The following is a 20,907-nucleotide window of genomic DNA, read 5'->3' on the forward strand; positions in this document are numbered from 1 at the left end:
ACTGTTAAACTGGGGCCTACTGTGTCTCACTGATGCTGAAAACAGAGCATTAGGATTAAGGTTTATATGTTGCATTTTATCACGTATTTGAATGCCAATAAACCAAAAACCAAAGAATAAACATGAGTCATTTATGCTTGCGATTTATATTTAATCTGTTTCCTTTTTTTTTTTTTTTCTAACACTGTGGGATCTTTCCACTTCAGAGGCCCTGCAGGCCTGTACTCTCTCTTTTTTGGTATCTTAATAGGCCTTAAGAGGAGGGGGCAACCAAAGTCGCCCCCTCCTCTTCCCAGATTGTTCCCTTTCTACCAATTTTATCATTTAAAACCATATCCAAGGTGAATGCAGAACACATGCAGGAGAGAAAAAAAAGAAAAATATATTTATACAAGTGTAAAAACGGTTAGGTTGCTTCTGTTAGCATGGCTTTAGGGTGGTGGTGGTGCTGTAGCATCATTTGAGATCGCGCCAGGAAAAAAAATAGTGCCGGATAATTAAATTAAATACAATGTAATGAAGTAGAACCGACAGTTCCTACAGAGAGGGGAAGATTTCTTTTTTTTCTACCTTGTAGGCTATCACAGTTTTTGGCTGGAAACAAGAAAAAAATACTGTTAAAGGGTCTTTTAAATGAAAGCTTTGCTTGTTCTTGTCTGCCTGTGTGAAATCTTTCTAATTAACTCTCTTTTTCACTGCTGTGTTTTTGTGCGCGTGTTAGTGTGCGTGTGCTGCGGTCGTGCGTAGCCTACTTGTGCGTGAATGTGTGTGCCTACGCGCGGCGCGCGTGCGGCGGCAGCAGCAGCAGCGCGCTTTCCGCTATACTCTGGAATGCAGCCAGTCTCGGCTCTTTTGAATCCACACTCGGCTTCCAAAACCCAAAAGCCTTTGATCTTTTTTTTTTTCTCGCTGTCTCCTTACCCGGAAGAGAACCCCTTCTCTCTCTCTCTCTCTCTCTCTCACTCTCAGCTGGGATGAACGCACACGTGGAAATGTTGGCCCGACTCCACACTCAGACCAAATTTAGTCATACAAAGGCGAGGGAGAGCAGGAGGGGGAGGAGGAGAGGGGGGTGGAAGAGGGAGGAAGGGAGAGAGGGAGGGAGGTGGCGGTGGAAGCGCGGGGTGGGGGGGAGTCGGGGATGAAAGAGCCAGCCGCCGCAAGATCAAAGGCAGCCGCGGCTCCGCCCCGCTAACCCCACCTCCGCGCTTTATAAAGATCTGCCTCCCCATCCCAACTTTGATTCTCACGCAATCTCTTAGTGCTCAGACAGATGCAGAAACTCAGCCACTTCCACTGCCTGTTTTGTTTACTTTCTTTTTTCTTAAAACAACAAAACAATAACTGTATTTTCTCGTTAAATACATCGGCATTAAAGTACTCTTTTTTTTCTTATAAATATTCTTCCGCTCGTCTGCGGCTTGATATTCACGGGTTTTTTCAGTGGCAAAAGTAGCAAACAGACCAATCGCTGGCCTTTAAACTGTTTTCTATATTTTTGTTAATTTCAATGCGCGTGTGCTAATAATGAATTAATATGAAAAAGGGACTTTAAATATAGGCAGGTAACCTGTGAGTACAATATGACATTTTCTTTTAACCTGGCCATTTTGGGGGGCGAAGACACTTTCTGAATACGTTCTTGTTTGTTTGATGTAAGTAGAAAACACGGAAAGCACCATGTAGCCACAAATATGCCCACGATATACCGCAAGGTAGTTTAAAGGGAGCTGAATAAATAACAGGCCTATGTCCCCTTATAGACATACACCTGATATATATATATATATATATATATATATATATATATATATATATATATATATATATATATATATGTGTATGTGTGTGTGTGTGTGTGTGTGTGTGTGTGTGTGTATAAAATTTTTTTTCCAACACTTGGAGCATACTTTGTGTGTTTTTCTTCCTCTAAACTTCCCTCAGCTTATCATTTTTTTGTTTCTGTTTCCAAAACAGGCCATTGCCACTTCTTGCAGATTGATTAAATCACATCTCCAGCACCAACAAAACGGGCTTAAGCTTGTCCAATATTTTTCCCTCTATATTTCAATTATCATTTTTTATTTCTCCTCATTATTTTTAACCCATCACATCCACAGCAAGTTCCAGTCTCTGCTCATTCTCCTTTTCCTCCCCTCCTGTCTGCCCATTTGTTGTGAGCTGTGTATAAATCTCTCTCTCAGGAGGAGTGTCAATCGGTGCGGTGTCAATCAGAGCCTCGGCTTCCCTTTCATCTCTCTTTCCTCCCAGTGACTGAAGAGAGAAAAAAAGGAGGAGGAGGAGGGAGCACGGCTACATTACCAACACACACATACACACACTGGTTACATTACGCTGTGGAAGCGGTGCGGGAGCAGTGGGAAGTCGGGTCCACGGCGTTTTTCCACTCTTGCCTTCTTTTTTTGATTGTTTTCTGTGATTTTCTTCTTCTTCTTCTTCTTTTTGTTTTTGCTTTTATCCCTCCTCATCCGAGCAGCTTCGAGGATGTATTTTTAAGCATCACGGCGTCTCGCTGCGTTGCTTGTCGCCCAAGTATTTGCTTGTTTTAAAAAAACCCCAACAACAACTGCGTTTTCTTCCAGTTACGCATCCATCACTTAATTTTTTTTCCTTTTCCTCGTCTTACTTTCCCCCTCCCTCCAACCTCTCCACACGCACACTGAAGGACGCTCGCAGCTTCGTCTCCGGGACCACCGAGGAAATATCTTCTCTCACTTTTTTAAATGTACTTTTTCACGTTGAGTCGTTTTTACGGGAACGCGGCGGTCGTCGCGTGCTGACTTCAAACAGAAAAAAAAGAAAGCGAGAGGGGAGAAAAAAAGATGGTGATGAGATTTTAACTCGTGGTTTGTTCCCCCTTTTTATGTTTTCCTCATGACATTGAGGCGTGCACTGGACTTCTCATTCCGACCCCTTTGCATCTCACTTTTTTTTTAGTGTGTGAGTTTCAAGCTTTGTAGTTAAACTCTCGTGACGGAAAAAGAACAGAAAAGAGGGAAAAAACAACAACAAAAGGACGCCGGCAGCAGCCTCGCGCCTCCTGTTGCTTCAGTAAAAACACACCGGCAGCGTGCTCGCACGCCGCTTCCTCTCCGAGTGACTCTCCGGTGTGACACAGGGGAGGAGGAGGAGGTGGAGGGGGGGAAGGCAACGGTTCTCACTCCGTTTCGGTGGGAGTTTTTTTTTTCTTTTTCATCTTTCCCCCTCTCTATCTCTGTGTAGTTTCGGGACAGTGGTGGCACGCGTTGTTGGCTTCGGTTTTCTCGGAGAAGCGAAACACTTTGTGAAAAAATGCCCCAGTTATCAGGCGGCGGCGGAGACCCGGAGCTTTGCGCCACAGATGAAATGATCCCGTTCAAAGACGAGGGGGACCCGCAGAAGGAGCAGATCTTCGCCGAGCTGAGCCACTCGGAAGAGGAAGGGGACCTGGCAGACATCAAGTCATCTCTGGTCAACGAGTCGGAAAGCAGCCCCAACAGCAACAGCCACGACGTGAGTAACTGCTGTGGGTTCACTGATGTGGTGGTGGGCATCCACTGAGAGCTCCCCAGCAGAGAAGGAAGGTTAATAAAAATACAAATAAAAAGCCCGCGGGAGCCTTTAAAACAAAAGTTGATCCCCTCTAATTAATAATCTATTTTTTTACTCAGCTTTGGTTTACCTGAATGTCTTGTGCGCAAAAACGCCTCCTCTCCCTTTGCTTAGTTTTATAGACAAATCATTATTAGAGCTTTATTATTTATTATCATTATTAATTCACAATTTCCATTTTATTTTCCTTTTAATTGAAAATGTAACTTGAGCTGTGCCACTGATATGGCTTTGATTCCTTAAACTAGAAAAAAAAAGATGCTCCTATAAATGTCACAGGCAAACACTCAGCAGTCTATTGACTGTAATCAATGCAGGCCTAAATTGTAATGTTCTGTTACAGCTATATTTTTCTTTAAATGAATGAAACGGCAGATTGAGCTAAATGCAAAAGATATTGTATGAGATGTGAGAACTAGGGCCTTGTGAAGCTGCCTGTGACAAGCAGGGCTCGGTGGCTGTGCTGGCAGTGGTACACCCACAGCAGCTTAAACACCAGCACATGAATCCATTTAGCACACATGGCTTAAAACCTGTTTGCCAGCAATATTGTGAATTTCCTTAACATTCACAATTTTTAAAATTCTGCCTGAAAGGATGCGGTCTTTTATTTCGTTTTCAAGATGTGATCTTCACACACTCCGGCTCATTCTGCTCATTATTTTTATTGCCCCTTTTAAACTGTGTCTATAAATTATTCTTTTCAGTTTTTAAGGTTGGAATTGGGAGGGGGGGGGGGGAGAGTGAGTTGTATAATAAACATTTTTCTGCATTTGCTTTGTTCCATTTGATTAAACTGAAAGGATGCTGAGAGGCCAGATGGGTGCATGAGAAGAAATCCTTGCATGTGTGGATGTGCTGAATTTGTGGTGAATGTTAAATGGATTGAAAATCTCAGTGGAAAAATTCTTCTAGATTAATTTTTAATGATGAAAAATTATTGCAGTCGTGCTTTATATATCGCACTTGCAAGATGGCATTTTTTTTTTCCTAAGCAGGGGAGAAGTGACAGAGCGTGAACCATCAGTGATTTTTTTCTTTTCCCCTGCATCCATCAAGCCTACCTAGGATGCAGGCTGCAGCATCCCCATCATTTAAGTTGGCTGTTTTGCTATTAACTGTGGTGTTAATCCATTTTCTTTCTTTCTTTTCTAATTTAAAAAAAAAAAAATTCTACATGGCTACATCCTGAACGAAACTGTACGCATTCCCCGCCGAATGTCCTAGGGACACACGAGACAGAGGCTGAATGTTAATTAGGAATCCAGTGAAGTTCCCTCGCTCAGCTTGAAGCCATCCTGAGGGGTCTGAACTCTAAAAAAGAGGTCCCCTTCCCAATTCGGATTCGAAAAGAGAAAGGAAATGGGTGTTCAAAGTGCAGAGGATTTTTTTTCTCTTTTTTTCATAAGCAGAAAATAGTCGGCACTGTTTCCCTTTTCTTTTTTTTTATGGAGCGATTTTATTTCACTTTGCACACAGCTATTTCATTTATGACACAAACACACTATTTGAATTGAGAAGGAGGCTCAGACTGGGATATGAAAATGAGAGTGGACCTATGGTACTGAAAACAAGTTAATTTGTAAGCTCCTTAAGGACATGAAGCTTAATTAAGTGGTTCTTCTGAAGCTTTGATGCAGGCTGCTCCATCACTCTTCTATAGATAGTGGTGTGTGTGTGTGTGTGTGTCTGTCTGTAAGCTTTCTCTCCTTTGGTGACGGGCAAAGGGACGATGTTTGTCCCAGCAATGTTTGTGGCTGTCTGACCACATCAGCATGTGTGTAACTGTGTTTGAATGCCTTTCTAATTGATTCTTCTTCTCCCCCCCCCTCTCTCTCTCTCCCTCTCTCTCTCTTTTAATTTTCTTTCTTTCTTTTTTTACAGGCAGCTAGACAGTCCCAAATACCGCAAGATTCATATCATGAAAAACACAGAGACCATCCGGAAGATGGTAAGAGACACAATCTGGAGCTTGTTAAATCAGCATGTGTTATAGGACAATCAGCACTACATTTATTTGCAATAAAAGTCCATTTTTTTTCTTTTTCCTTTTTAAATGTGGTTTGCTTTTGCTTTAGAAGATAAGGTGGAAGTAGTGGCCCCTCATTTTCACCACGCAGAAGTGATGAAACTGTTGGTACTGCTCTTATCAGAGCCCCTGCTCCTGCTCATCCTAAGTCTAGTCAGGGCATGCTGTACCTTCATAAACACAGCTACCTGTTACCTCCCTGGTAGATGAGGGTACCTGCACAAATGGACATCAAAGAAAAAGGATCAAAAATATGCACTTATGGCAGCAGCCTCAAGTTCGGCACAACCCAAAAGCAAAACTTTTGTCTGGCTGTTTCGTGTCGTGTTTCCTCAAATATTCCCGTCGTATCCCTCAGCTCTCCGGTTGCATTGTCGCATGCAACATGTTGCGTCCTCTTGGGGCTTGTTGCTCTCTGGCTATTGTAGTCTGACCCCGCTGCTGCAGGTCATTATTAGGGCTTTGAAGAGGAGTATGCCTCCTCTTTGTTCCCCTTTCACTCCTGAATAGGATCCCCTTCAAATCAAACACTGGCTTTCTTCACAACAAGATCTATGTTGCCGTCACATTGTATACCAGAAACAGCCCCAGCCCCTCCAGGCCTTATTACGCCGCGCACATTCGAGTGGCGAGTGATGCTGTATTGAAGCCTCTTGTGCAAAGCTCCCCCCCCTCTCAGGTCAAAGGCATAGAGGAACAGTTGGGGCGTCTCCTGTTTTGACACAGTCTGTATGTTCTTCTAATTGGTGCTAATTGGCACAGAGGGGCTCCATTGTTCCGCTGCATAATATGACCCGCCTCTGTTAGGCGGAAAGAAAAGGCACAAACAAAAGGCCGTGGCAAAATAGGGCAGGGGTTAAATCAATCGACAGCGATATCATTACTACATCAAAACAGCCAAGCCAACTTTGTGCTCGGCTTTGTTGTTGCTGCTTATCGAGTTTGTTGATTAAAATCAGCCATTTCGAAGATATGACTGTAATTAAAGCTATTGAATCTTTGGCTAATTAATCTTTTACTGGTGTTTGTGCTCTCTGTGCAAAAACACAGCGACCGACACGCGTTTACTTTGTTTGTTTTTTGTTTTTTAAAAAATGTTTTTATTAGGAAAGCATCAAGACATGTACAGTAAAGGCCATCCGTACCCGGGCTACCCAGGTTACATCATGATGAGCAACATGAACACTGATTCCTACATGAACAATGGCTCCCTCTCGCCGCCCATGCCCAGAACGGTCAGTACCAGCTCTTTTTTTTTTCCTCTACACAAGTCAGTATTGCAGTTTAACTTGTATTATTTCATGATGTGAAATGCAAACTTAGGCTTGAAGCGTGTTTGTCAGCATATCATTTGCCAGTGAGACAAAGAGGAATTTTCTAATTTTACGTCGTAAGAATATAAAACATTATTTAGTTATGAGAAAAGTAAATAATTGACATGCCTGAGTGATGAAATGAATACAAAAGCAGGGCATTTTTAGAGAGAAATTCATTTTTTTGGATGGGTTAAAGCTTTTTTTTTTTTTTTTGTTTTTTTTTAATACTGTTAAATGATAGTAGATGTTAGTAATAGTTTGGAACTTCTGTTTAATTAATTAGTGCTAGTGGGAAGGAAGGCAAAAACAAACATGATGGGTAACTTTAAAACACCAGCAGAGATTTAACTGCCAACTTTGCACCTGCTCAGATTTAGTCCAGGCTCGGGACAAAATTTCTCCTGACAAGAGAAACTAAAAAGCAAAACTGATCCTAAATTAAGTTATAGTAATGTCACATATCCTGCTAATGTAACAAAGAGTGTGGTCAGACTGAAGGAGCTATTGCTTTACCTACCCGCAGACTGTCAAAAGGTTACCAAGAGGCAGCAGGACATGCTGGTATTTTGTTGTTGTTGTAGTTGTTTTGTTTTTTTTACTCATGACATTTTCACAGTGATTCCAGAAATAAATCAAATGTATGTATCAGACGCTTGTAGAGGAGTGCAAGACTTAATCAAAAGTGTCACCTTAGAACAAGATTAGAGTTTTCAGGACCTTTTTTTTTTTTTTTTTTAGTATTTACCATTTATGATGTATCAGCTAAAAATAACCTCATTGATCTTTTTGTAGCTGTGACTGCTGGTTTCTGTTTTTAACCACTGCAAATTGAGAACTTCATATTGTCAATTAGGTGAAATCTGTGGTTTTTGAATTTTCGCTTTCAACACCAATAGCTTGCATTTGGTATTTGTGTGTGTGTGCATGCGTGTGTGTGTGTGTGTGTGTGTGTGTGTGTGGGGGGGGGGGGGGGGGGGGTAAATTTAGGAGATGTATCAACACAACTAAAAAGATATTTGCTGCTCTTTGTGAGATTAAAGATCCTTTGCCAATGTGGGACGCTTTTTGTGGTGTCTCTCATGGAGCGTAGAAAGATTTATTACACAGATTTCCATCTTTAAGCTTTTGGGTAAAATTGACTCAGAGTTGGATATCAGCAGGTAAATCATTTTACAGAGTGATCTAATTGGTGGCTTTAAAATAAAATTCAAACCATTTAGTTGTGAGAAAATAATTCCTGCTAAAAAATTCAGCTCAGCCCAGAATACTTCCAAGAGTCGATTAAGAGGATTTAAGGAAAAAAATCAGATTTCTCGGCTTTCTCGTTAGAGGCATAAACCTTATTTCATCATCAGAATAACACCACAAAAATATTCTCTTTCAGTGTTTGTGATGTTTGATATTTGTCTCGCCGTTGTGTCGTGCTGATATCCGCCCCCTTGACAGCTATATGTCACCACTGAAAACCAAACGCCAGCCATACTTTGCGAACGGTCTCTGTGAGATGTACACTATTTCTCATCTTGTTAAAATCTGAAGTGATGCATGCCTACTGACTCAAGTAAACCCTCTAATTAGCCCAGCAGAACTGAGGGAGCCAACATCATGTCTCTGGGGCTACCCTGCAGAAGAGCTTATAGTACCGTGTTAGGGGTGGCGTGTGTTGCAGATATCGCCCCTGTGACGGTATTAATTTCAGGCCAGCTGCAGGTCTCTGACTGGCGGCTTCCTGTGTCTGTCCCGTTTGCAAATTTCTCCTCAAGACAGACATAAAACACAGGGCGCACGAGCAGCTGTCCGGTCTGGCCCTGCTCTGCTCATGTCTCTGCAGCCAGCTTCAGTCTTGTCTACGGTGTGGCGTCTCTATACGGGAAACGCTCGGTTGTTGTGCTTTTGCAGTGCGTGCGAGTCGGTTTCATCAGGGTAAAGTTGTGAAATGTGAGCTCTGTGTTGTTGTAAGAATCGGTTTTTGGAAGCAGATGTGATTGTCGGGGGCAGATGCCACATGCTGTGTGTAAAGGATCTTCATTCACACGCAACTCTATCATAGAATGATGTTAAAATTGCAATGCTTCCTCCCTGCCAAAGTTGCAGAAGGTGAAAGTATATGACATTGTGGATTGGGGGGAATTTTTTCAGTTTACAAGCAGGATAGTGCACAAGCGGGGTATGTTACCTTCCAAATTCTATTTTTTGGCTTGTTTTCTGGTAGATTTTAGCTATTATTTTATTGTATAGCACAAAGCTAAAAGAAAAACTCATAGAAGTCTGTATGGAGACCAGCTGACTGTGTGAGAGGAAATTACCCCTCACTGCAGATGAATTAGGCCAGGCAGTTAGGCAGTATAGTTGCTGCCAAAACTTCTAAAGCCACGCTTTCATTTCATTTACCATGGCTGCTTTTTTTTTTTTTTTTTTCAATTTTCCTCCTTCCCTGTCTTCAATAAAACGGTAGTCATTTTATATACGTTTCTCTCACTTATCCAATAAAAAGAGCCAAGGCTTGGTGGAGGGATCACGGAACATGAGTCCTCTGGCTTTCTCACTGATGTCAGCCTGCTGCCTCTGCTGCTGGCCACCGCAGCCACAGTATCTGCAGGCCTGGGATCGGTTTTCACTGAGATCAAAGGCACATTCTCTCTTTCATTCTCTTCCATCCCCAGCCCCATCACCGCCCCCAATCCCAGTAGTTTAGATTGATTTCCATTGACCATGACATTCCTGCACATGCCGTCCAGTCACGACGGAGCTGTTGGGAGTTGCTGATTGTCAGCAGATTTTAGGACTTCCAGCTTGATAAGCTGACTCCGGCACAAGAGCTTAGAATTTGATGTGTGATGATGCCAGTTCCCCATACGTGTGGGTTTAAAACAAAGCTAGCCAACTTAAGGAGTCATTTATTTGTTAAGTGAACTTGCAGCTTTTGAAGATTTACAGTTTACAGTTCAATGCGTAAAAGTGTAAGGACTGTAATCTACACCTTGGTGATCATAAAGCAACAGAAACTTGAGTTTCTGGTAAATGCTAGTGGGAACTGCTGTCTAATTTGAAGTGTGTATTTTAAAGCGATTATCACATTTGTCCATATTGGACTGTTGCTCATTACCTTGGCTGTGATTATAGGCATACAGAAAACCAGGTTAGTGGGGTGGTGGCAAGCTTTTTTGTCGACAAATTTGGCTGATTTACAGCTTTTGATTGACTTTTTAAGCTCAGTGCACTCTTTGATATGAACAAGTGGACATGTTTTAAAGGAATATGCTGCATGTGAGGTCTTTTTCAAAGAGGTGAAGAGTCTCTGGATGGCTCATCATTCTAACGCTTGACTTGTGACATGTCGCAAGTCTAGAGGATACAATCTTATCAGTTTCTGCTGACCCAAGGATGATGTGGATGGGAGTAAATCACACAGTATGCTTGTTTTATACCCCCGATCTGAATGTATTTAATTTTTTAATTTACAGTACAACTGTTTAACTTGTAGCACAATATTTTTTTTGTATCCTTTTGCCTAGGGATAACCAGCTCACTAGTTACCCAATGACTCCACTCTGAGAAGCCCTGACTTAAGGAGACAGAAGCTCACACACATTTTTATTTGCTGTTGCCCACATCAGGATATTTTTTTTTTCCTCCCGTGAACAGCCTTCCTGAGCACTTACAGAATCATCTGATAAGGCGAAAAGTGTTTTTCTGCTTGGAATAATTTGCATTTGTGCTATTTTAAACCTTTGCTGTGTAAAAACTAGAAGGACTGTCAAGAGCACTAAGGACCTTCATTTGCTCAGTGTCTGCATCTGTACCTTGACAAATAAGATTTTTTTTTTTTTTGCAGTTTTGGTCAGAATGATCATAATATAAAGTCTGATCTTCAAAGCAGCACGGATGTCATCGCACCAGGTTTGATGTGTGAAAGACGACACACTCGGCGCTTGCTTATCATTGAATCGGTTCTTCTTTAGTCTCACAAACCAAAGCTGAGATTTAGAAATGACAGCTTCTAAAAAAAGATCGCAGTGCATGTGATGGGCAGCGCATATTTTTAAATGACCCAAAATCCTTTCTCAGAGCATGCTGCTGTTGTCACATAAACGCCCTCCTATTTGCAAAAACTCCTGTTCTACACGCTCTTTTTTTTTTTAAGTTTAAACAAATCCCTAGAACCAGTGAGCCCACGGCATTCTGCCATATTCCCTTTTTAATAAATGTATTAATGCGTGCTTGACAAGATAAAAACGCTGCTGCATGCTCTTAGTTTTAACATGTTGATAGTGCAGACGTAGAGTACCAGGTTTTTCCACCTTTTAGTTTGAAGATGTGTTTGCAATCTCCAACTGTGAGAGCAGTCTCGTGAGTCTTGGGCATCAGTTTGAAGAGAGAACTGGATAGAATCACTGGGTTTTGTTGCTGCGGTTGAGGGGAGGGGGGGGGGGGGGGGGGGGGGGGGGGGGTTAGCGATCTCCCTCTCTATTGCCGTTCACTCCTTTTTCCCTTTGGACCCTCAACTGCAAGATCCTCGTGGCGAGAAAGAGGGGGCGAAGGGAATGCAGCGCTGCACTTTCCTTTGATGTAGTGGGAACGTGACGGATCTGCTAGCCAGTGTCTCGCAGCGTGGAATCACTAACCCAGGCTTACCTAACGGGATTTGGTAGGACCGCTCTGGTATCCCTCAGTGCCATGTGTGTCCTAAGCTCATGCCCTCAGCACTACCGTGGAAGATCCCTGTTAAAGAGAACACTACATTTACCAGCAGCCTTCCATGTCCACACATAATGTTCTAGTTGGCAGCTTATGGCACCTTGAGTACTTTTCTTTAAGTCTCACAACAGACTGGTCATGCTTTGTGAAATTTACTAGAGCTCAATGTAGCATTTTTGCCTTTTAAGCAGCTGGCCTCCATATGATTATCTCACTGTCAGCTCATCTAATTTTCAGTACACTGGCTTTAGTGTGATGCTGTGCATGGTTGCATATTTAGTGTGAAAGTATAAAAAACACAACAACTGTCAGAAGACAGATACATGCCCCCCCCCCTTCTTCTTCTTCTTCTTCTCTTTTTTTTTTTAGCACCAATCTGGCAGCGTATGCATCAGAGCCACGCTGACATTGATGTCATCTGCTGTGCAGATCCATCACGCAGTGAAATATGTGTGAACACATCAAGAACCACAGCAGGGACCTCACACAGAAAAAGCGCTTTTTTTTTTTTCCGTAGTGTCATAGTGTTTTTATAAACTGTGCCATTTAATTGCCAAGGTTTCTTCCTGTTCTCAGCTCGTATGGCGATGGTGGTTGACACATTCGTTCCATATGCACGGGGCTAATGATGCCATGTGGTTGCAATCACCTTATCTGTGTTTTCATCTCGTTAAATGAAGCGCAGCAGCGCAATCGTCTGTTGGACCAAGAGATATGGCTTTCTTTTTTTCAAGATGAAAACCAAAAAGAAGACAATCAAGGTTGAAGTTTCTGGATGATTTATATTTCTTGGTAACGCAGCAGCCTGCTGGTTGATTTGTTAAGTCTCCTGTTTCTGTTTGTTTAAATTCTCAAATAAAGCTGTGGGTTGCTTTTTTTAAGGACTTTTGTGCTGTTGTATGACAATCAAAATGAACATGTTTTATGCTGCCTGACTAGCATGCAGGAGGCAGGGTACAGGATGACCACTACACAGTGTTTACCTGCACTACTCTCACACTGGCACAATCAATCGCACAATCACACACATCACACAGACTTAGTGCTGGGGAGCTGACGGGTTACGAAACCGTACAATGACCCATGTGGCTGTGCTGGGCATTTGCCTTCTCACATTAACCCCCGTTTGTTAATGTCTAGAAAAGATCAGCAATGCACTGCATCTGTTTAATTAAAAAAAAAAAAAAAAGAAGAAGAAGAAAAAAAGAGTGGGCTGAGCGATCAGTAGATATGATAGCAAACTTGTGACTTCGTTCTGTTTCCATTTGGAAAAAGCCCACCAATGACAAAGGTGAAATAGTTAACTCTTCAGAACCTTGAAAAGGCGTCTGTGTCAAGAGAGGCAATCTGGGAGCGTCAAGGTCGTGAGCGTCACATGCAGGCACGCTCTTGACACACCCTGTTTATGTTTATTTTGGGCACGTGTTCTTGCTCAAAGCAAAGCACTCATAGATGATGACACTTTCTTCGCTCCCGTTCGTCCCGCTGAATCGGATGAAGCTTAACCAATCAGGCAAACCTGCCTGGAGCCAACCAGCCAGGCTTCCATAGCCAGACTGCAGCTCAAGCCCTCAGCACCTGCTCAGAGGGCTTCACTCTTCACTAGCAGTCTGCCTCTGATCTCCTGGGGTCAATGGAGGGCCTCGCCAAGGTTGTCCCTCATGCCCAGTTCTGTTTGAATGGTCTGGGTGTGGATTTCCTGTAAGGGTGGATCAGAAATGTAGACTAGAGGGCAGTGTGTGTGCATGTGTGCAAGAGGGGTTTTTTTTTTCTTCTTTTTCTCGTCAAGTTGTTTTGCAACTGTTGTCACTTTTAGTTATGACTGCATAGTTAAAAGGGGTTAGTGGGAGAAGTCTCTGGGAACGGTTTTTGGAACTCAGTGTCGGCCTGAATGAGCTCGAAATGAAATAACATTTCCGAATCAGTCACCAAAACCAACTTTAGAGCTGCTTGTTTGTTACATAAAAAAGTGTGATTTATAAAACCCTACGGCACAAGTTGAGTCTTTAAAGCACTGATTGAAGCTTGGCAGAAGTTCCTTTAAAAAAAACTGATCACAGTACCTCACTGTTGCCTGATATAGCCATTAAAAATGAGTTAAAAAAAACACACACACATGAATAGCTTTATTGACTTCATCCCGACAGCTTGTAGGGTCTAGTTGGTGTAGGCGAACAGTGTTCCAACTAGTAAACTGCAGGAAGGGGAACAATAGGATCACAGGAGTGAAACATGGCTACAAATCCTGCCGGCTGCGTCCAGACTTCAGAGAAGCTCAAACAGCCCTCACTTTGTCCAGCTAAGAAACAGAGCTATGATCAATAGCTGCTCTGTTGTATGAAGTTGGTCAGTCCCGGGCGTGCTCTCGCCCTCCTCTCCCCTCCCCTCCCTTTTTTTTTTTTTTTTTTTGCTGTTTCATATTTTTCAGAAGCTCATTATTTCTTTCTGCTGTGGGTGTGAGTGCTAAAGAGGCTCACACATGCAATGTGTATCTGACAGCGCTGAAATATTAATGGTCCCCAGTGTAGGAGGTTGGTATAGGGCCGACATAGTTACAGTACAAAGGGTGCCTTCTTGCCACCAGGCTTTATTAGCCGAGCTATTAAATGAATAGATGGATATAGCTTGCGCTCTTTTTCTTCGTGCCTCCTTTTGTGTTTTCCGAGCTAGACATCAAACCACTTTCTTTTCGTCTTAACAGTTTCTGACGCACACTAAAGTGCTGTCAGACGACACATAAGCGCGCACGCGCACACACACACACACACACACACACACACACACACACACACACACACACACACACACACACACACACACACACACACACACACACACGTGAACTATTGAGTTTTCTGTGGGAGGACAAAGAGGAGGGCTTTGCTATCAGTTCATTTTGTGTGGTCTTGGTCATAAAAAACACCCTGCTCTTTGACTGTGAAAGAGAGGAGGGGGGAAAAAAAGAGCCTGTCTTTAATTTTTGGGAAACCCATAAAAGTTTGTCGCTCCTTTCATATCGGCAGTGGAATTGAAAACAAATGCTACAGTCTCCCCTCCTCTCCTTTGAACTAGCCAATTATGGAGTTGTGAAAATAAAAATCAGTCTGTAGATCTCTTTACCCCCCCTTTCTTTCCTCTTTGCCCCCCCCCCCCCCCCCCTTCTCTTGTTCAGGTTCTTTTTTTTTTTCTTTCCCTCTCTCCTCCCCCCCTTGTTTTTGAAGAAACCGAGGGGGGATCACTGATGTCAAAGTCAAAACCAAGAGCATTAAGAAAACTGGCGAAATGCAATACAGCTGCAATCCAACATGACGCTAGAAAATAGGGCTGAGGAGCAGAAAGCCTCTCTCCCGTATTCCCAGGGCGCGCAACTGCTCCCGGCCTTGGCTTTGATCTCTTCAAAGCCTCCTGCCTCCTACTAGATGGAGAGTCTTGGCTGCCGCTCGTGAGCACTGCAGAGAGGCAGGCAGGCAGGCAGGGAGGTGGTGGTGGTGGGGGGTGTTTGGCTGGGGATGGGGGATGCGGGGGGGTGGGGGGATCGTCTTTTCCTTTCCAGGGCTGAAATCAATCACGGTGCCGAGGCAATTATGTGTAATTCAACCCCAGCCAGATTAGTGACTCTTGTTACCTGAGCGACCAGAGCTCTGTAATCTGTGAGACACACCGGCCTCACCGGCAAAGGAGTAGCCAGGAACAGGCGAGGGCACTTGAGGGGAGAGAGGAGGGGACCGAGTTGGGGGGAGGTGGGTGCTGAAAATCAGGCTGCCATGCTGCTGCCCAGCAGAGCAGAAAATCAGAGCACAATGGAGTGATTACACTTGCAGATGTAGCCGTATTTATGACGACGTGGACAGAGGGGAACGGAGAGAATGAGGAGCGCTGATTGCCATGGAGCTCGCTAGTTAGTGCGCTAACGAGCCAGGTCCCTTTTTGTGTTAAAACATGTGCGTGATGTCACCTCTGCTATGCTTCAGAGTCCTCCCCCGCCCTACCCCCCCCCCCCCCCCCCCCCCCGCTTCAGTGCCATATCTCTATCCCTCATGCCCTCCACAGTGAGCTCCGCCGAAATGCAAGCTCGGCCAAGGCTCCTGCCCCAGGCGCCCAATTTACTATGGCTGGAGAAAAACTCAGTGGCCCCAAGTCACAGAGGAAAACAGCGAAGCAATGAATGCTGTTCTTTTCCTGCTGCTGCAGTTCGTCTGATCTCTGCAACAGTTTCAGTGTCTTAACACACAGCAGTGTAACAATTTACGCCCTTCTGCTTTTTCATTTGGCTCACTGAGGAGATTTCTACCAATTATGCTTGCTCCTAGTTTAGTCAAATCTAGGGCGGGCTCCGAGTTTCAACCTTGCGACTAGTACTGCCTAACCTGCATTAAGATGTTATGTATTCCTATTTCCCTTAATAATCTGTGAGGTTTTAGAAACCATTAATTAGATGCTGGGTGGAGAGCAGAAGGAAAAATTGCAGATTCACTTTTTTTGGAGGCGGGGGCGGTTAATTGGAAATATATGATCGCCCTTGCTTTGAATCCTCCTTTGCACTCTGTCTGTAAGCGCTGATGTCACAGGGATGAGAACAAGGCTTTGTTTTTTTCCCCCAGCAGTCACTTGATGCAGGATGATGAAACCCACAAAGATATCTAGCAAGAATGTGTTTGTTCATCTGATGAGCTCGCCTTGTGCTCCATGTTTCTTTTGATCATCGGACAGCTCGGCAGTGATGGAAAGCTCTTATTTTCCTCATGGGATGCGCACATTAAATAAATTACACGTACAGTTACACAATGTAGTTGATCAGGACCCTAATGGCTGCGATCGTTTCAACCAGGCCGGCTGACGGGGAAGTGGTACTGACTCTAAAAATATAAAAGGTCACGCTGAGTGGATTATGTGGCAAGAATGGAGCCACCGTCCAGCTCGGCAGGAGCCCTTAAATCCACTATCAGCCATAACCCTCAGCTCAGGGGCCAGGTGACGCTTTTCATGTCCTCCAATGGACAGACATCACAGAGGCATCCTCCACTTTGAGCTGCCCGTCATCAAACAATGCATCAAAACATCAAATCAATCCACCCCCACTGTACCCCTGTCTCAAGATGAAAGATGGGGATGGGGGGTTCGGGGGGGGGGGTACAAGAGCACACCACACCCCCGCACGTCAATTCTGCACTTCCACTCCTTTCGTAAGCCGTGGCACTTCCACACAGAAGCAACAGTGCAGTGGAAAAGTGGCATTTGACTTTTATTTGGGTTAGTTTAACAGCAGTTATCCAAATTTGTCCTTGCATTGCTTTGTTTGTTAACAATGAGTGAGAACAGCTTATTTAAATTGCATCAATTCACTTTTACCTGTGTTTGAAACCTTTTAGCACTTGCTACACTTTGGTTAGTTTCATTTATTTATTTACTTGTCAGTCTAAAACAAATAGTTAATTCTAGTGATTTTTGCAAAGCAAAAGACTCTTCTTTAAACCCATTACAGTGCAAAAGTTGTCTGTTAAGTAAATAATAACATGAATACACTCTTGCTAGTTATTCATATTTTATAGTTTGTTGATCAAATAAAAACAAAGTTGCAGCTCATTCAAATGAGACGAATGAGATTATATTAAGCATGTGAGAAGCCCAGTATTAATAAATCCAGCTAAGAGCTGAATTACAACCTTGTTGTGCTCATTATATGACTAATCATCCAGATTTGAGGCATCAGGTGCACGAGCATGCTCTATGTCGCTGTAACCATATGCCCTGAGCCTAAGAAGTCCCTTTTGTGCCCCAGAAATTCCCCATTACCATTTCTTTAGGCATATCAAGGGATAAGCAGACGTTGTCCATTGCCATGTTGTACATGGTTATTGTTTTGTTTGTATTAAAGCCCACTAAACCCTGCCACAAAGCTAATTGATGGGGTGGAGTTTTCTTGTGACCGTTCAGATCCTTGGAGAGGTTCTTTAAGTGTTCCCGGCTTCTGTGGGGATGGAGAAAAGCCATTTGTTCGGAGGGGATCAGATTTGAATAGCTTTGTGCTTGCCATTCAGATCTTAGCAGGGGCGTGTGCACCCAGCTAGGAGAAAAAAAAACCCCTAAAATGTGTGGTTTTGATTAATGACTAATTCCACCCTGAAAGGCAGTTTTTGGTAGTCTTTACCAGTTAATCCCTTAAAACGTGGAATCACACCCAAACAGTGGGCTGCTGGTATTGTTGCACGGCCCATAATGCGAATGAGAGGAAAGGTTTGCAATGGGATCCACAGCCGTGAATGCTCCCCCTAGCTCTGCGGCACAAACCCTTATACCCTGTTCCACAAGAGTCGCACAGGTTGTGACATAATGAAAAACAGGATGGGAAATAGATGGATCGCGCACGTCTTCAAGAGCAAAGGTGCACTAAGGTGAAAAGGGTAGTGATGATGATGTGATGGCGGGGTCAGAAGTTCAGATCGATGCCTGAACACAGGTGTCGTGGCACCCGAGGCAAAAAGGGTTTCTTGTGGTCTGCTCTTTAAAGATTACATAACCTCACTGAACCCTCTTACTAGAAACTGAATCCATACCTCTTTTTTCCTATTAATTTTCCTTCTTTGTTCCATTAAGTCATCAGTGTTACTCACTAAGCCATCAATATTTTTATTCTTTCTTTTCTTACGCACCATGTGGGTGGGTGTGCATCAGTCTGAGTGAAATACAGAAGGAAAACTAGGTCAGTACTCTCTTCAGCTCAGGCAGAAGCGGCTCACATTCAAATCGCCTCCCCATCCACATTTTTCCTGGTGTGTGTGCCACTGAAAACCTTCCCAGCAAAAACACAGCAGCGCCTCTACGCCCGGCCACCGCCTGACTTCGCCCATCTCTCTTTGGCTAGTTCGCAAGGCTAATGTTAACCTCCTCCTGTCTGCAATGTGAAATCCTGCATCGCCGCTCCTTTCTGTGCTCTTCTCTGCTAGCTGGGGCTTAGCGAGAAGAGCACTGTCTCTCGCGCCCGTCTCCACAAGTAGAGACACACAAAGACCCCCACCAGACTCTATTTTCCCCCCTCAACGCTGAGCTCCCAAATCCAAACTGACAGCCATTCATGCCCAGAATACCTGGGCGAAAGCTGAGGGGGGGAAACACTATCTAGGTGTAGCAGGCAAATCCGCTCTTGTTCAACGGATCTATGAAGCCTCCTGCATAAGGCAACTCATCAGCACTTTTCCTCCCATTCTGCACCTCGTTTTCTCTCCTCCCTTTCTCGCCTACTGTCGTATTGTACGGAGGCTAAGGCTTTAGCCCACTAGCCGCACAGAGTTAGCTTGTGCTGCGATTTTATTTGTGTACATGTCTTGGGGCCTTCGAGTGTTGTTGTTGAATGTGGATGTTGGCACCAACGCGTTGCCTGGCATGAATGTAGCTACTCAGCAGACCAGAGCCTGTTTCTAATGATAAATCATGCAGTGTGTTAATGCAGCAGTGGGATTTCTATAAATAGTTGCAGAGGGAGGGATGCTGATTGATTCAGAAGGGTGTGGGGGGAGGACTCCAAACATTTTTGTTGTATTCAAACACAGGGCTCCAAGATCTTCGTTCACCATGTGTGGTTTTTAAGTGCACAGCTGATCAGGTAGATGCATCATCAACACTTTTTTTTCCCACATTCATTACACAAATCCATTGCTATACTAGCTGATTGGATTTTAAGGTAGCGCATCTCTAGAGTTTCGAAGCAAGTGATGGTTTTAGAAAAGCTGCCATGTTCTTTGTGAGGGGATAGATGCCTAGTGTGTGCTCGAGTGTGTGTGCGGTCTGTCTTTTTGTGTATGTGTTTGCAAGTGCGCTTGCAGGCCTGCTGACAGTGGCACTTCAGCAGAATGTTTGCCCTTTCCTTAGTCCTTTGATGTGACCAGGTCCCGCTGTGATAATGAGCCCTGTGCCCCGCCGCAAGGTGAACATCCTGCAGTTCGCCCAGGGCTCTGCCAGAGCAGCAGCCCAACCCCCCACCACCACCACCACACCGCACCACCACCACACACACAGAGGCACAGAAGAATGGAGAAGCCGATCTCTGCTCAGCTTCCACACAGTGCATCATATGAACACACTGAGAGCATTGGCTTGACACAGGAGCATCTTATGTAAAAATTCAAATGACTACTTAAATTATCTATAGGATGAGTGTGGTGACTTATATATAGTTTTTCCTCTATATCAGTAAATATATTGAAAAATCTACAGCCTGCTACTACTATCTAGAGATGCACTGATTGCAATTTTCTCAGCGAATACAGATTTATTTTTTATTTTTTAAGTGAGGCCTTGCATACCAGCTTTCTTTCTAAGAACTATAATTGACAGCATAGCCAAACAAAAATCTGCTTTTCTTCTTTATAGTCAAATAAATTATTAAACTTTACTCAAAGCTGCAGTAAATTGCAGGATCTTTTCTTATTTAAACAACTAAAAGTAAGGTGCTCTGTTGCAGGAAGGAGTTACAGATAAAGAAAATGTGTTGCTGTATACTCACCTTTACCTATCATATTTTACCTTAAACAAAAGCAGGTGCAAGAGATTTGTATAACAAAAGAAATGCCAGTTACTGAAAGTGTTTTCCAGGATCACCAAATCACCAGAGAAGTCTGAACAGGATATCAACCCTTTGAGTTGATATTCTGTGTGAGTTTAGTGTTTAGGTTTGTTGTTGCATTTGTTTTAGTTTCTTTTTTACTTTTTACTGTCTGCAGTTTTTTTTCTCCTTTATTTGCTTTGATCTGTTGCTCATACCGAGGCTGCTAGCTTGTGACTGGCTCTGAGCTCTGGATAGCTTTAGCTTTAGCCGCTTTCACTCTATTAGCTTCTTGAAAATGTCTGTCTTAAGTGAGTGAGGGTGAGCTAAATGTTTAGGTTTGCTGTTACATACGTTTTCACGGTCCTTTTCACTCACACTGAAAAACTCTCAAGTGACCATATCCACTCGCTTACGACATGTGACTGCGCATGGCACGTGCCTGTGAGTGAGCTGTGCCGATACCACTATGTGTGTGTTCTGCATACATGGTGAGAGCCGGTTCGTAATCAGACATATATGACATTGGCTGATTTTGGTCCCTGGACAGTCGATGTCTGCTGCTAACAATGGTCTATATAAGCTGTTCCTGTGCGCTTCATTTTTCCATTGTTGTCCAACATTTGTTAAAAACACAAACCAGTTGGTAATCAAGCGAATATGGACATTATACTTTATTGAGTACGCCTAATGCTATCTTGTTGCATTAAATG

At 43.5% G+C, this 20,907-nt stretch overlaps 1 protein-coding gene across 2 annotated transcripts in view; it reads left to right on the forward strand.

Annotated features, from left to right (window-relative positions):
- Positions 1 to 2,367: 2,367 nt before the first annotated feature.
- lef1 (lymphoid enhancer-binding factor 1) overlaps positions 2,368 to 20,907 on the forward strand; it is a 42,791-nt gene continuing 24,251 nt past the window's right edge. For both annotated transcript variants that reach the window (XM_063475240.1, XM_063475241.1), the window contains exons 1-3: positions 2,368 to 3,513; positions 5,497 to 5,563; positions 6,749 to 6,876. In XM_063475240.1, the coding sequence (XP_063331310.1) occupies positions 3,313 to 3,513; positions 5,497 to 5,563; positions 6,749 to 6,876 (396 nt within the window). In that variant the 5' untranslated portion in view covers positions 2,368 to 3,312. The remainder of the gene's footprint in view (positions 3,514 to 5,496; positions 5,564 to 6,748; positions 6,877 to 20,907) is intronic.

This window comes from Pelmatolapia mariae, linkage group LG6, assembly GCF_036321145.2.
Source record: "Pelmatolapia mariae isolate MD_Pm_ZW linkage group LG6, Pm_UMD_F_2, whole genome shotgun sequence".
NCBI lineage: Eukaryota > Metazoa > Chordata > Actinopteri > Cichliformes > Cichlidae > Pelmatolapia > Pelmatolapia mariae.